Raw genomic sequence first — 12,888 nt, 5'->3', positions numbered from 1 at the left:
GTGTGCAGCTCTGAGGTTAAGGAGCATCAAGCAGAGATGTCTGGTAGGTGTGTGAGCCTAATGCTCCGGAGACAGGGCAAGGCTGCAGGAGTACATTTTAGGAGTCACTATCTTGTCCATAGCAATAAATACATCGATCTCCCACAGGGAGAACAGGGAGTGAGAAGACGGCTGTGGACAAAAACACAGAAGAATGAAGCATTAGGACTAGAGCCCAAGATGGAGCTGAGGGTTTCAAGTAGCAGAGGCAGTGGTTAGAGCTGAGTTTTGAAAAGATTGCTGTGATTAAATAGTGCAGAATGGGAGAAGGCACAGATATGGGGCCGCCATCTAGGTGAGAAAGCAACATCCCCAAGATGAGAGGGGCCTCAATGGGGCTCAAATGAGGTTGGGGTGATTACAAGCACAGCATCCACGCCAGAGACATGATTGTCCTCCCATAGAAAATGTCTTCTCTTTGAAGAGCAAAGCTGGCAAAGTGGCCACCTCTCCACTTTAAAACATTTTGAATTAGTTGCCAACATTTCTTTTAATTGAGTATAATTGGCATAAAAATTGTTATGTTTTTAAAAATGTTTTTTATTAATTTCAGAGAGGAAGAGAGAGATAGAAACATCAATGAGAGAGTCATTGGTCTGCTGCCTTCCACATGCCCCCTACTGGGGATCGAGCCTGCAACCCGGGCATGTGCTCTGACCGGGAATTGAACGGTGACCACTGAGCTGCGCCAGCCAGGAAAATATTGTGTTAGTTTTTGGCATACAACACAATGAGGTGGTCTATGTATATGTATGTTTTGAAAAATGATTACTACAATAAGTTTAGTTGACATCCATCACCGCATATAGTTACAATTTTTTATTGTGATCAGAACTTTTAAGATTTACTCTCGAAGCAATTTTCAAATATACAGTACAGTATTGTTGACTGGGGAGGCTGTACATCTCCAGGACTTTTAACTGGAAGTTTGTACCTTTTGATCACCTTCAGCCATTTTGTCCAAGTTGCCAACATTGCAGATTCAGAAGATTTCACATGAAATTCCGATTTGGGGCTTTTCTTGGAAGAATCATAGCTCTTACAGCAACAGCCCTGCATTTTTGCACAGCAACGCTGCAGGAGCTGAGTAGTCACTGCTCTCTACATGGGCTAGCACTCTTCATTTTGTCACCGTCACACACACACACACACACACACACACACACACACACACACACACACCCCGCCGCAACGCCAAGGCTTTCCTAAGTGTCAGTTGCAATCCACGATCCTGCTGAGCTGGCATTTTCTTACTCTACTCCTGCTTCATTCATTTCCATGACCTGTTACCTTTTGTTTGTGATTTCTCTAGGAACATGAGTGTCTATGGGAGGGATTGTCCAAAGTGCCTCTGTAAAATGATACTCCCAAACATTCAATCTGTTTACAGGGAGCTCTTCAAAAGTGTTTAATAATTACATTTGATATACTTTAACACCCATAGCTTAAGAATACTCATTTTTTAAAAATCCACACATACACTCAAATGTGTTATCAACCACAAAACATTGACTTGTGCCACTAGGTTACAGTGTTTTGAGAACTAAGCGTTAGTGATTATTGTCCAATTAAATGCAAGGCTAGTGACTTTAAAATGCCATTATTTGCCACTAGCATTTGTCAATGCTTTCTTTAGTACTATTGAGGTAAGATGGCTATTGAAGCTGGTATAAGACTGCACATGGCAATCACAACTGCCATTTCCAATTTCTAAAGATATATTAAAAATCAAGAACCCATTGCTATCGGCGGCGGGGAGGGGGGCGGGGGGAGGAGGAACCAGGCAGATGGAAAGCAAAAATGGAAGACTCTCCCCCACCGCTCACATTTGGGACACTTTTCACAGTATATCATTTTTTACTTACGATTTTTCAAACATGTAAATGTACAGTATTAACTATTCCAAACGTTAATATAAACATCCATTGTTCAACGTTTTAATAAAGTAATGATGGATTCCTTACAATGAAGTATTTCCGTGAGGCTTTCTTTTGAAGACGGGTTCTGCTTTTTAAACTTTGTTTGATGATCACTTTTTAAAGAAAACAGTCTTTGCCACATCCTTAGCCCCCAAAGGCTTGGAAGGGTGGGCGCTGCAGTGAGACCCCCACGCAGCAGGTGGCACTGCAGCACGCACCGCTCGCACTTCCCCTCAAAGCCCTTTCTCAGCTATGGCGGGTGACGGTGGAGGGGCCTCTTTCTAGGCGTGGCCATTGTGAAGCCTGATCCCAGGTGCCGACGAGTGTCACCACCCAGTGAGAGCTCTGACCTAAAAAACGGTTAGGGGAAACAATGGAGCTCTCTGTGCATCCTTTCGCGCAGGGCGGGGCGGCGGTGGTGGCGCGAAAGGCGTAGGCCGGGGGAGGACTTGTGCCGGGGCGGCAGGCAGGACGGTGGACAGCACATGGGCGGTCGGGGTCCTGAGCGAGAAGTGAGCCGGCGGCCCGAGCTGGCGACTGACTGAGCAGCGCACCGGGGCAGTGAGGAGGCGCGGCGGAGCCTGTGGGTCCTGAGTTGACAGATACACCGCGGAGCCCGGACTGCGAGTGGACAGGCGGGCGAGTGCAGGGCGCAGCCATGATCACCTCAGCCGGTGAGTGCGACCGCAGCGGGCGCCGAAAGGGAGGAGCCGCCATGCCGGCTTTTAGCTGAGTCAGGGCCGGTGACTGGGCACCTCCCGGCGGAGCGCCGGCCTGTGCGGCCGCTCGCTGCCCAAGGTCCACTCCCGGGCCGGGGGCTGGCAGTCCGGCCGGGCCTCTCTGCCCGGGGACCCCGTCGGGCTCGGGGGAAGCGCACCAGGTCGCCCGACTCGACATCTCTCCCGCCACACCCCCGTGCCCGGACCCGAGGTGCTTCTGGGTCCTTCTCGGACCCCGAGGAGTTCTCCTTCCTTCGAATCCTCCCGAAACGGACCACGTGGGGCCGTCGGGTCCCAGTCCTTCCTCGCAGGTGGTTGGGAGGGACGACCCCCCTTGTGCGGCCGGACAGCGAAGCCGTCTTCCACTGGATGGGGCTCAGCTCCGTTCTCCTTGGAGTGAAACCTGAAGCTAGATTTGAGGCGGGTCGGTTCTGGGCCTACAGCAAGGGTTTTCAGTGAAAGCACCCAGAGAACTTTTGTGTTGGGTGAAGACAGCTTTATACTGAGAAGCAAGCTCTGGTTTTTTTGAGGCCAAATGCTCAGTAAATATTCTGCATTGAAGGAAGAACTCCTGGGTGTGCAGAGCAGGTTTCATACACTTACCTAACCATCGTACCCATAGGTTCCTGTAATGACACTAGAAACAGGATAAACTGTAGAAGTGAAGATGTAGGGGTGACTTAAACGCCCTCGCCATGGATTGTTTCAGTTAGAGCTGTCCACAGCCTTGGTGCTTTTTGTCTTGCCTACCTACCCTTTTCTCACCCTGTTTTACTCTATCTACACTTGTCCCACTAATATTTCGTTGTAAACAACTGGTGCTCAGGAGACAGTAACTTGTACTTGGATGGAGCTCAAAACCATCTTTTTATGAGCATTGCTTAAGAAATTGGTGGAGATGCTGGGAGATCTAAGTCACTTTCGAAGATTTGAAGAGCGACTGTCACCTGTACTTGGAATTAAACGTTTGTCTCCAAGAGATACAAACGACGGGGAGGTGAATTTTAGCTTAATGAAAGGAAGAGTTTTACCAGTCAGAGCTATCTAAAAACAAAACAAGCACTGAGTATCTTGCCCCCTGTAAATGAAGGCCTCGTTCTATTTCAAATCTACCCATTACCACCTCCCAGCCCAGGCCTTAGCTCATCCCTTGCCTGGGTTACCAGCAGCCTTAAGACTTGTTTTTCCACCATTACTTCCATACAGTCCATTCTTGTCGTAGTCCGAGTCTTCTTTTTAAAACTTTAATTACATAATATCATTACTTTGCTTTAAATCCTCCAGTGCTTTCCATTGGGTTTAAAATCCAGGCTCTTAACCAAAGACCTCATGATGATTTCTGCCTTGGTTTTTTAAAAATATTTATTTATTTATTTATTTATTTATTTATTTTATTATCATTATTTTTTTTTAATCCTCACCCAAGGATATTTTTCCATTGATCGTTAGAGAGTGGAAGAGAGAGGGAAAGACAGAGAGAAACATCAATGCAAAAGAACACTTCAATTGGTTGCCCCCTGCACGCGCCCTGACCAGGGTCCCGGGAGGGGAGGAACCTGAAACCAAGGTACATGTCCGTCTGCAGGCTGACGCTCTATCCACTGAGCCAAACCGGCTAGGGCTTCTGCCTGGTTTTGTACTACTCTTTTCCCCACTCACTACACCTTAATCATACAGGTATTCTTTCTGTGCCTTGAATATGTCTGTTTCTCTCCTACCGCAGGGTTCCTGCACATTCTGTTCCTTCTTTCTAGACTCCTGTTCCTCAACTTCTCCCTTAGCTTTTCAGTCTTTAGTCTCAGCTCAAATGTTAGTCTTTCCCGCTCATTTTATTAAAACATGCTGCCCCTGTCCCCTTTGGCTGTCCCCTCCCTTCATCACAGTCCTGTAATTACTTTGTTTACTTGTCTGATTACTGTCTTTCTCTCTGGTAGGATTTTGGGCGGGAAACTTGTTTCCATAATTGTAAGAACATTGCCTAGCAGTTGGCTGAAGTTCAAAAGTATGCCCTGAATGAATAAATCAACCCCCTAGAGCAGTGATGGCGAACCTATGACACGCGTGTCAGCACTGACACGCGTAGCCATTTCTGATGACACGCGGCCGCACGCCGAGGATGAAACTTTTGCTGCTCCTGAGGATGAAACATTTGCGACTAGAGTCTTGGAGTTAGTTTTTTCCTCAACGTGACACACTACCCGAGTTATGCTCAGTTTTTTGGCGAAGTTTGACACACCAAGCTCAAAAGGTTGCCCATCACTGCCCTAGAGTGTTTGAAGTAGAGACAGAGAGCATTGGTGGGAATATAATACAGATAATTTAAACCTATCAGGTGTGGCAAGAGTAATGATTTTTAGGTCCTACCCTGAGACTCTGGTGATAGTATAGGGTGTATTTGTTACTATCACTTGTTACATATTCTGGATTACATATCAGCTTCTCCAAACCTTTTGTCACCCTGATTCCCATCCTTGGCTCACATTGGCTCAGGATCTGTCCCAGGTACCACACCAGCTCTGGTGTGGATTAGTAACTTCATCCATTCACTTATCCACTAGGCACTGAGAACACAGTAGTGAATAAGAGGTCAACATATATGCTAAGTTTTTCAAGAGGCTTGACAAAGAAAGGGAGTGGAGAGGTAGAGATAGGTGTTTGCTGGAGGGAGATGTGAGACTGAGTGGGGTTTGGGGTTGTGACTTTTAACAACATAGGCACATAAAAGAAAACTTTTAAAAGAGTCTCCCACTCCTCTTTCCCCTTCCTCATCCCCAGAGACAATCATTTTCAACGTTTAAGCTATTTCTTCTGGAACATACCTCCATATTTATAAATAATATCAATATTACTATAAATTGATGCAACAGTTTTAGATAATATAGGCTGATTTACTGTTATGAGATTTTTTAGCATCCTTAATCTTTCCCATTCCCTGCTTCCTCTTCCCCCCTCTAAAGGAGAGTGCTGTTTTGTTTTTAAGATGGAAAATATTCATTTCTGGAGTGTAGAGTATTTGATTTAGTTGTGTTCTGCAGACAATGGTTTTATTTCTAAGCCAGGACAACTGTGTAACAACTTAATCAGAAGTGAAATCAAACAGCTTAGTATAGGAAAATCTGTCTCCTCTTTTGGTAAAAGCAATTCAAAACACTATTGATTGATGATAGGAATGGGGTAGCCTTTTTAGTATTTTGATGATCTGCTCTACATTTAAAGAATTCCTGTTTATCAGCTATTGCATATCATGGGTTTGCAACACTCCCTCCAACCCCCCCTCCACACACACAGTGATTTCATTCTTTGACCTATCTTCTTTCAATGCCGTCAGTTCAGTCTCTGTTCTGGACTTGTCATACCAACCTAGAAGTTCTTTTTATCTGCTTTCATGCTTTTAGAATATGTAATAGTACGCCCTAGCTGGCACCATGGCATAGTTTTGTTTGCTAAATTTTGTATCCTTTTCTGTAAGAGTCTGTAAAGACTGCTGAAGCTATTTAGCAAACCTACACTTACCGGTTAGAAATGGTTATATTTCCTAAGTAATATTGCCTTGACACTAATCAAATCACAATTTCAACTCAGCATTCCAGAATGATTTTAAGACTTACATGGTATCTGAGAGACAGTTTGGTTTCCTTTTACTTTATTCTAATATTCCCTTTAACATATGACTGTATTTGAAGGCTCATTTTTTTGGCGAGGGCAGTTACTTTCTTTACTGTCCAGTGTTAGTGCTAACACCTCAAGGTCATATGGGGAACACTGTGCTTGGGTCAAGTCAGAATAAGTAAGATTGCTCATCATTTAGCAAAACCTAGGTTACTTGTGATACAAAGGTGAAGCCTTTATATAGGCATCTTGAAATAATTAAAATAAAAAATCTCATACTTAAAAAAAAAAATTCTACCCCGGTGAGTTGATGACTATATAGTCCCTTCTTTTGTATATAACTATATAACTAACTGTTGGTGTATTTTGTGACTAATATTATTCTAAAATTACTAGAGGCCCAGTGCACGTAAACTGGGGGTAGGGAAGACCTTCAGCCCAGCCTGCACCCTGTCACAGTCCAGGACTCCTCGGAGGGGTCCTTAGCACTGCTGCGGAGGCGGGAGAGGCTCCCACCACCTTCACTGCGCTCGCCAGCCATGAGCCAGGCTTCTGGCTGAGCCACGCTCCCCCTGTGGGAGTGCACTGACCACCAGGGGGCAGCTCCTGCATTGAGCGTCTGCCCCCTGGTGGTCAGTATGCATCATAGTGACCGGTCTGTCCCACTGTTCAGTTGATTTGCACATTAGGGTTTTATTATATAGGATATGGGAAAGTTTCCCTTTTTGGTCAGTAAATTAGGCCATTGATTTTCAAACTATAGCAAGCATCAGTATCACAAGGAGAGCTTGTGGCCCCATTATTGGACCCCATCCCCACAATTTGATTCAGTAGATGTGGAATAGGGCCAAAAATTTGCATTTTTAACCAATTCCCAAGTAATGCTAATGGTATTGGTTCAGGGATCATACTTTGAAAACCACTGAATTAGGCAAACAATGTGATTTATGTAGTGTTATGAGAGTTTGATAACAGTTAATTCTTAAACTTTGAAATATAAACCTTTATAGTTTTAAAGAAAAATAATAATTCCTCTAGTGAAGTCACCTTCAAAAAAATACTTTTTTCTAACTATCATATTTTTTACTAAGTTAGTTTCTCTCTTAGTATATATTTCATAATCAGGATATATCTTTTGTCTTACAGCTGGAATTATTTCTCTTCTGGATGAAGAAGAACCACAGCTTAAGGTATGAGTTGAAGGAAAATTAATTTGGCTTACTACAAATATGGTGAAGCTCTTTGAACTTAGTGGTGTCTGTATATCTTCCATCATTTAAAATAGCCATTCTTGGGGGGTGGGAGCATCCTGGGAGAGGTCAATGGGGGGAAAAAGAGACATATGTAATACTTTCAACAATAAAATATTAAATTTAAAAAAATAAAATAAAATAGCCATCTTGCCCAGCCTATATACCCAGTCATTGAAATCTAGTCCTAGAGGACAGTGCTTTGAGAACAGCAGTTGGTTTTCCCTAGAGTTTAACAAAACTAGGGCAAATAAACCTCTATATGACACCTGAGCACCCCCCACAACATAAATCTCAATATGGCACCTGAGCACCCTCCACACCTCCCAGTTTAACAACAGCACACACAAAAATTGTTTCTTCTGTGTCCAATATTTTAAATTTTCATTTGACAAAAATTTGGAATATAATTCAAGTGACTCTAGACACCTGAATTCATTTATATACATTCAAACCAGCAACTCACGTCAACCTTGTATATTCAAAAAAGAAAAAATATTCATTATATTAAGGAATGGCATTATATGGTAGTCTGATGTTTGATGATTGAAGACAGAAAGGAAATGTATAAACTGAAGAGAAAATATGTCGGTAATTTTTTATATTTGTCATAGATTAATAAAAGTTTTAGTAAATATGACAATTTGGCCATCCATTTGTTGAAAACTTTTTTAAGGAAGTGTAATGTTGAGTCTGTCTCAAAATTGAATTTTGGTTTTATCTTCTACAGGAATTTGCACTACACAAATTGAATGCAGTTGTCAATGACTTCTGGGCAGAAATTTCTGAGTCTGTAGACAAAATGTAAGAAATTTATTTCTATAAATTGAGATAAAGTAGAACAACTTAACGTATCTATAGATGTGGATCTTGTGGTTTATATTCATTTAGAAATTTGCTGCTACTAAATTGTGGCTTGAATATTTAGATTTGGGATTTTAAGGAAAACCAGAGTTTGAACAAAACCTATGCTTTTTATTCTTTCAGAGAAGTTTTATATGAAGATGAGGGTTTCCGGAGTCGGCAGTTTGCAGCCTTAGTGGCATCTAAAGTATTTTATCACCTCGGGGCTTTTGAGGAGTCTCTGAATTATGCACTTGGAGCAGGTGACCTCTTCAATGTCAATGATAACTCTGAATACGTGGAGACTATTATAGGTAATTATCTTCCAAGTACTAATGCTTTATCTTGTCAGCTTCTTTCTTGCTCTAGTGTATATAGCATTTTTTTTCTGAGTTATTTTTGTTGTTGCCAAATTTTATTTCAATTGAAAGTTTGTAATCTTTCTACAGTAATTTTATGCAGGCTGAGTTTTTAGATATAATTTTCAATTCTGTGCTTTATTTTTTATCATAATGAACAGTAATAACGACAGCAATGATGAGGACATCTCACAAAACATTTTAACCTTTTGCACTCGGATGTTGAGTGTGACTCGACACAGTTAGCATCGGTAGCATAGAGATTAAAATTGCAAGCGAGTGCAAAGGGTTAAGAATGAATCTAAGAAATGAGTCTGAAATAGCTAACTTAACACAAAGTTAGTTATCTCGGTGATATGGTTATCTCTAGCCCAATGAGCATATTACATGAAAAAATTAAATTATTATCAATAACAAATTAAATGATAGTAATTTATAGAGTTGTTTCTAATACAGGAAACCATTATTGAATATCTCCATTGTGCTAGGCTCTGGGCCACTAATGCTTCATACCATGGTTTATTCCACAGCTGCTCTATGAGGAAGGATCTAGCCCTGTTTTAAAAATGAGAAAACTTAGGGCTTAGCCAGCGTGGCTCAATGGTTGAGTGTGGACCTATGAACCAGGAGGTCAATGCTTCGATTCCTGGTCAGGGCACATGCTAGGGTTGCCGGCTCGATCCCCAGTGTGGGACATGAAGGAGGCAGCCAATCAATGATTGTCTTTCATCGTTGATATTTCTATCTCTCTCTCTCCCTCTCTGAAATAAATAAAAATGTATTTTTAAAAAATGAGAAAACTTGGGTTTCAATATGATAAACACACGTGGCTATTAAATAGAAGGCTCAAAATTTAAAGCCAAGTCTCCAAAATCCATAGTTTCTATTAGTAACCATTGTTTTCTCATTTGCTTCGTTATTTTTGAAGTTGAGGGGATAGCACACAGCAAGGCTTCTGGTTCTCTATCTGAGTGATTTTCAACCTTTTTATCTCATGGCAAACACAAACTAATTACTAAAATTCTGCAGCACACCCAAAAATATGTTTTTTGCTGATCTGACAAAAATAGGTATAATTTTGATTGATTTACAAAAGTATAATAAAGTAATTACCTACCCTTTTTGTTCCAAAGTAACTTTTTAAAAAATCAGGTGCCTATACTTGTATATAAGGATTTCTGCTACCAAGAGTTAACCAGTCAGCCACAACCTTATTATGTGAACTGACTAATAGGATGCACCTCTATTATATGGCCTGTATATTTATGGTTCTAGATAGGGCATTTACACCAGAGGGCTATTGTGTTGTCTGTTGCCTTTTTTTTTTTTATTTGGCAATCTAAGAGAAAAGAGGTTAGTGCCCCTGACTAAATAGTCAGATATTGCTTGTTGTAAAAATGCTTGCAGCACACCAGTTGAAAATCACTGCTCTATCTTGTAAGTTGAACCAACTATGTAAAGTTTTGTTCAGAGTTTTGTAGGTTTGAAAACTTCTGATCTAGTAGATGAAAGAAGGGACTGTATACCCTTCAGATATGTCTTTGTGAAGAGCAAACTTTAGATTATAGTTACAGAGAGTATGTGTGTTGTCTGTCTATAGTATGATTATTTTTTGAATTCCTGATTAAGAGGAAAGCTGCATTATTTACCTGAACCCTTAAAAGGAGAAATTTGGTATTCTCTTTTAGAAGTTGGGAAATGCTGCACAGGGTTATTCAAAGGGGTGTTTTCAAATGTCCCTGAAGTTCTAAGTAGGATTTTGTTTTCACATTTTTAAAGTTTTTGCTGTGATGGTGTGAAAAGGTGCAAATAACTTGACCGTATTCATTCGTTCATTTTTAATCCTCACCCAAGGCTATGTTTTTTATTGCTTTTTAAAGAGAGGGAGAGAGAGAAAAACATTGTTGTGAGAGTAAAACATCCATCAGTTGCCTCCTGTACTCACCCCGACTGGGATTGAACCTGCAATCCTTTGGTGACACTCAACGTAACAGCCACCCAGCCAGGGCAAGAACAAATGGTTTTAAAGCAGGGGTGGGGAATAACTTTTCTGCCAAGGACCATTTGGATATTTATAACATCACTAGAGGATTTGTGCACCGGTGGGGTCCCTCGGCCTGGCCTGTGGGGATCAGGTCAAAACTGGCTCTCCAACACCCCCTGAGGGGTCCCAGATTGCAAGAGGGCGCATACCAGGCCAAGGGATTCGTGCACCGGGCTTCTAGTATGCATATAATATCTTTGGTTAATCTCTTCCCACCCTCCCCCCTTCCCCCTTCCCTCTGAGATTTATCAGTCTGTTCCGTGTTTCCATGCCTGTGGTTTCCACTCCTGCGTTGAGCATCTGCCCCCTGGTGGTCAGTGTGTGTCATAGCTATCAGTCAGTCAGCCGGTTGCTTAGGCTTTTATATATATACTAGAAGCCCGTTGCACAAAGTTTCGTGCAATAGACCTTCCTTCACCTGGCTGCCGGCACCAGTTTTCTGCCAGCAGCAGTTTTCCTCTGGCCACCCGCCGACCGATCGGAGCGCCTCCTGCCAGCGCGATCGGCCACCCCGAGAGGAACTCCGATCGGGAGGCGCTCCGATCGGCGGGTGGCCAGAGGAAAACTGGTGCTGGCAGCCACGCAATTGGCCACCCCGAGTTCCGCCACCGGCGCCTTCCGCCGGCTCCATCAGTCCTCCCGCAGTGCCGTTGGGGCCTGCGGGAGGAACGGGGGGGCGGGAGGAAGGCTGGGACTCGTGAGTCCCTGCCCCCCACTCATCCTGTCAGCCCAATTGGCCACCCCAAGTCCCGCCCCCAGCCTGCTGCCGGCCCAATCGTGGGTGTAGCGGAGTGATGGTTATTTGCATACTTCCCTTTTATTAGGTAGGATATAGATTTGAGGGCCATACAAAATTATCAACTTACAAATTAAATTAGCCTGCTTTATTTGGTCAAACATTTAATTAACTCACCCCTAATTCAGTGGCAGGACCAGACCAAATGATTTCTAGGGCCTTACATGGCCTGGCTGGATGTCCCCCAGCCTCGTTTTAAAGAATAGACCATAGCAAAAAAAAAAAAAAAAAAAGAATAGACTGTACATTCCGGCCACATGGCTCAGTGGTTGAGCATCGACCTATGAGCCAGGAGGTTACAGTTCGATTCCTGGTTAGGGCACATGCCCAGGTTGCAGGCTCAATCCCCAGTAGGGGGCATGCAGGAGGCAGCTGATCAATGATTCTTCTCATCATTGATGTTTCTATCTCTCCCTTTCCCTTCCTCTCTGAAGTCAATAAAAATATTTAAATAAAAAAAAAAAAAGAATAGACCATATATGTTATTTGAAACTAGAGCACTTTCCTGCATTAAGTTAAATGTGAGGAGTTATACTTAATCTCCTTATTTATTTTCTCTTATTTGAAGAATGTTGATAATTTTTTTACAGTATTGATCTGCAAGTGCTTTCAAAGCTGTTATTTTATAAGTCATGCTTTAAACAGGACTTTTGGTCTGAATAGGGCTGTGAGATGGTAGATGCCTTCCCTATCTCTAAACGTTATTTATCTTTCCTTATAGAAAGTGGGTGTTAGTCAACAGGCGAGTTCTGTTTGCTTTTCTTTATGTGGACGTGGGGCTCACACTTCTAGTTTTATAGGAATTGTTAGAATGAATATTTTTTAAACTGAGGAATTTATGAGAGGATATACAAAATAAAAATTGGGAAAGGCTTCCTATTGTCTTAACACCATAAACAGTTCATCCAGAAAATTCAAGACTAGTAAATCTTCTCCCAGTTATGATAAGACCTGCTGGAAATGATTCTGGGATGTAGTTATGACATAAACCTGCTAAGTGAGAGCAAAGATTTAAAACTGGTATGTACCATTTTTCCTCAGTTATAATCTAAGGAAAACTCCCTAAATTCTATAATTCTTAGGTTCCTCTTTAATGGGTAGGGGTAATGTTTTCTCACTTAACTACATTTGGTTCAAAAAGCTTATATTACGGCCTGGGGAAGATTTTCTGCAACCAGAATTGTTTAAGGTCTGTTTTGTGACTGCCACTTTGTTCTTCTTAACTGTATCTGAACCTGTGTAGTTCTACCTGAAGGGATCCTTAATGTGGTATATTCTAGTTTATAAAAGTCCTTTGCTTCCCCTAAAGT

The 12,888-nt window shown here is 42.2% G+C and overlaps 1 protein-coding gene across 3 annotated transcripts in view; it reads left to right on the top strand.

Moving 5' to 3' along the window:
* Positions 1–2,478: 2,478 nt before the first annotated feature.
* Positions 2,479–12,888, top strand: part of PSMD1 (proteasome 26S subunit, non-ATPase 1) — an 81,917-nt gene continuing 71,507 nt past the window's right edge. Inside the window, exons 1-4 of one of the 3 annotated variants that reach the window (XM_054722764.1) lie at positions 2,479–2,632; positions 7,433–7,476; positions 8,267–8,340; positions 8,524–8,693. In XM_054722764.1, coding sequence (XP_054578739.1) covers positions 2,617–2,632; positions 7,433–7,476; positions 8,267–8,340; positions 8,524–8,693 — 304 coding nt within the window. In that variant the 5' untranslated portion in view covers positions 2,479–2,616. The remainder of the gene's footprint in view (positions 2,633–7,432; positions 7,477–8,266; positions 8,341–8,523; positions 8,694–12,888) is intronic. The other 2 variants (XM_028137260.2, XM_008160206.3) reach the window with 2 other exon arrangements.

This window comes from Eptesicus fuscus, chromosome 11 (genome assembly GCF_027574615.1).
Source record: "Eptesicus fuscus isolate TK198812 chromosome 11, DD_ASM_mEF_20220401, whole genome shotgun sequence".
NCBI classification, from domain to species: Eukaryota; Metazoa; Chordata; class Mammalia; order Chiroptera; family Vespertilionidae; genus Eptesicus; species Eptesicus fuscus.
This window is presented reverse-complemented; position numbering and strand designations above follow the sequence as displayed.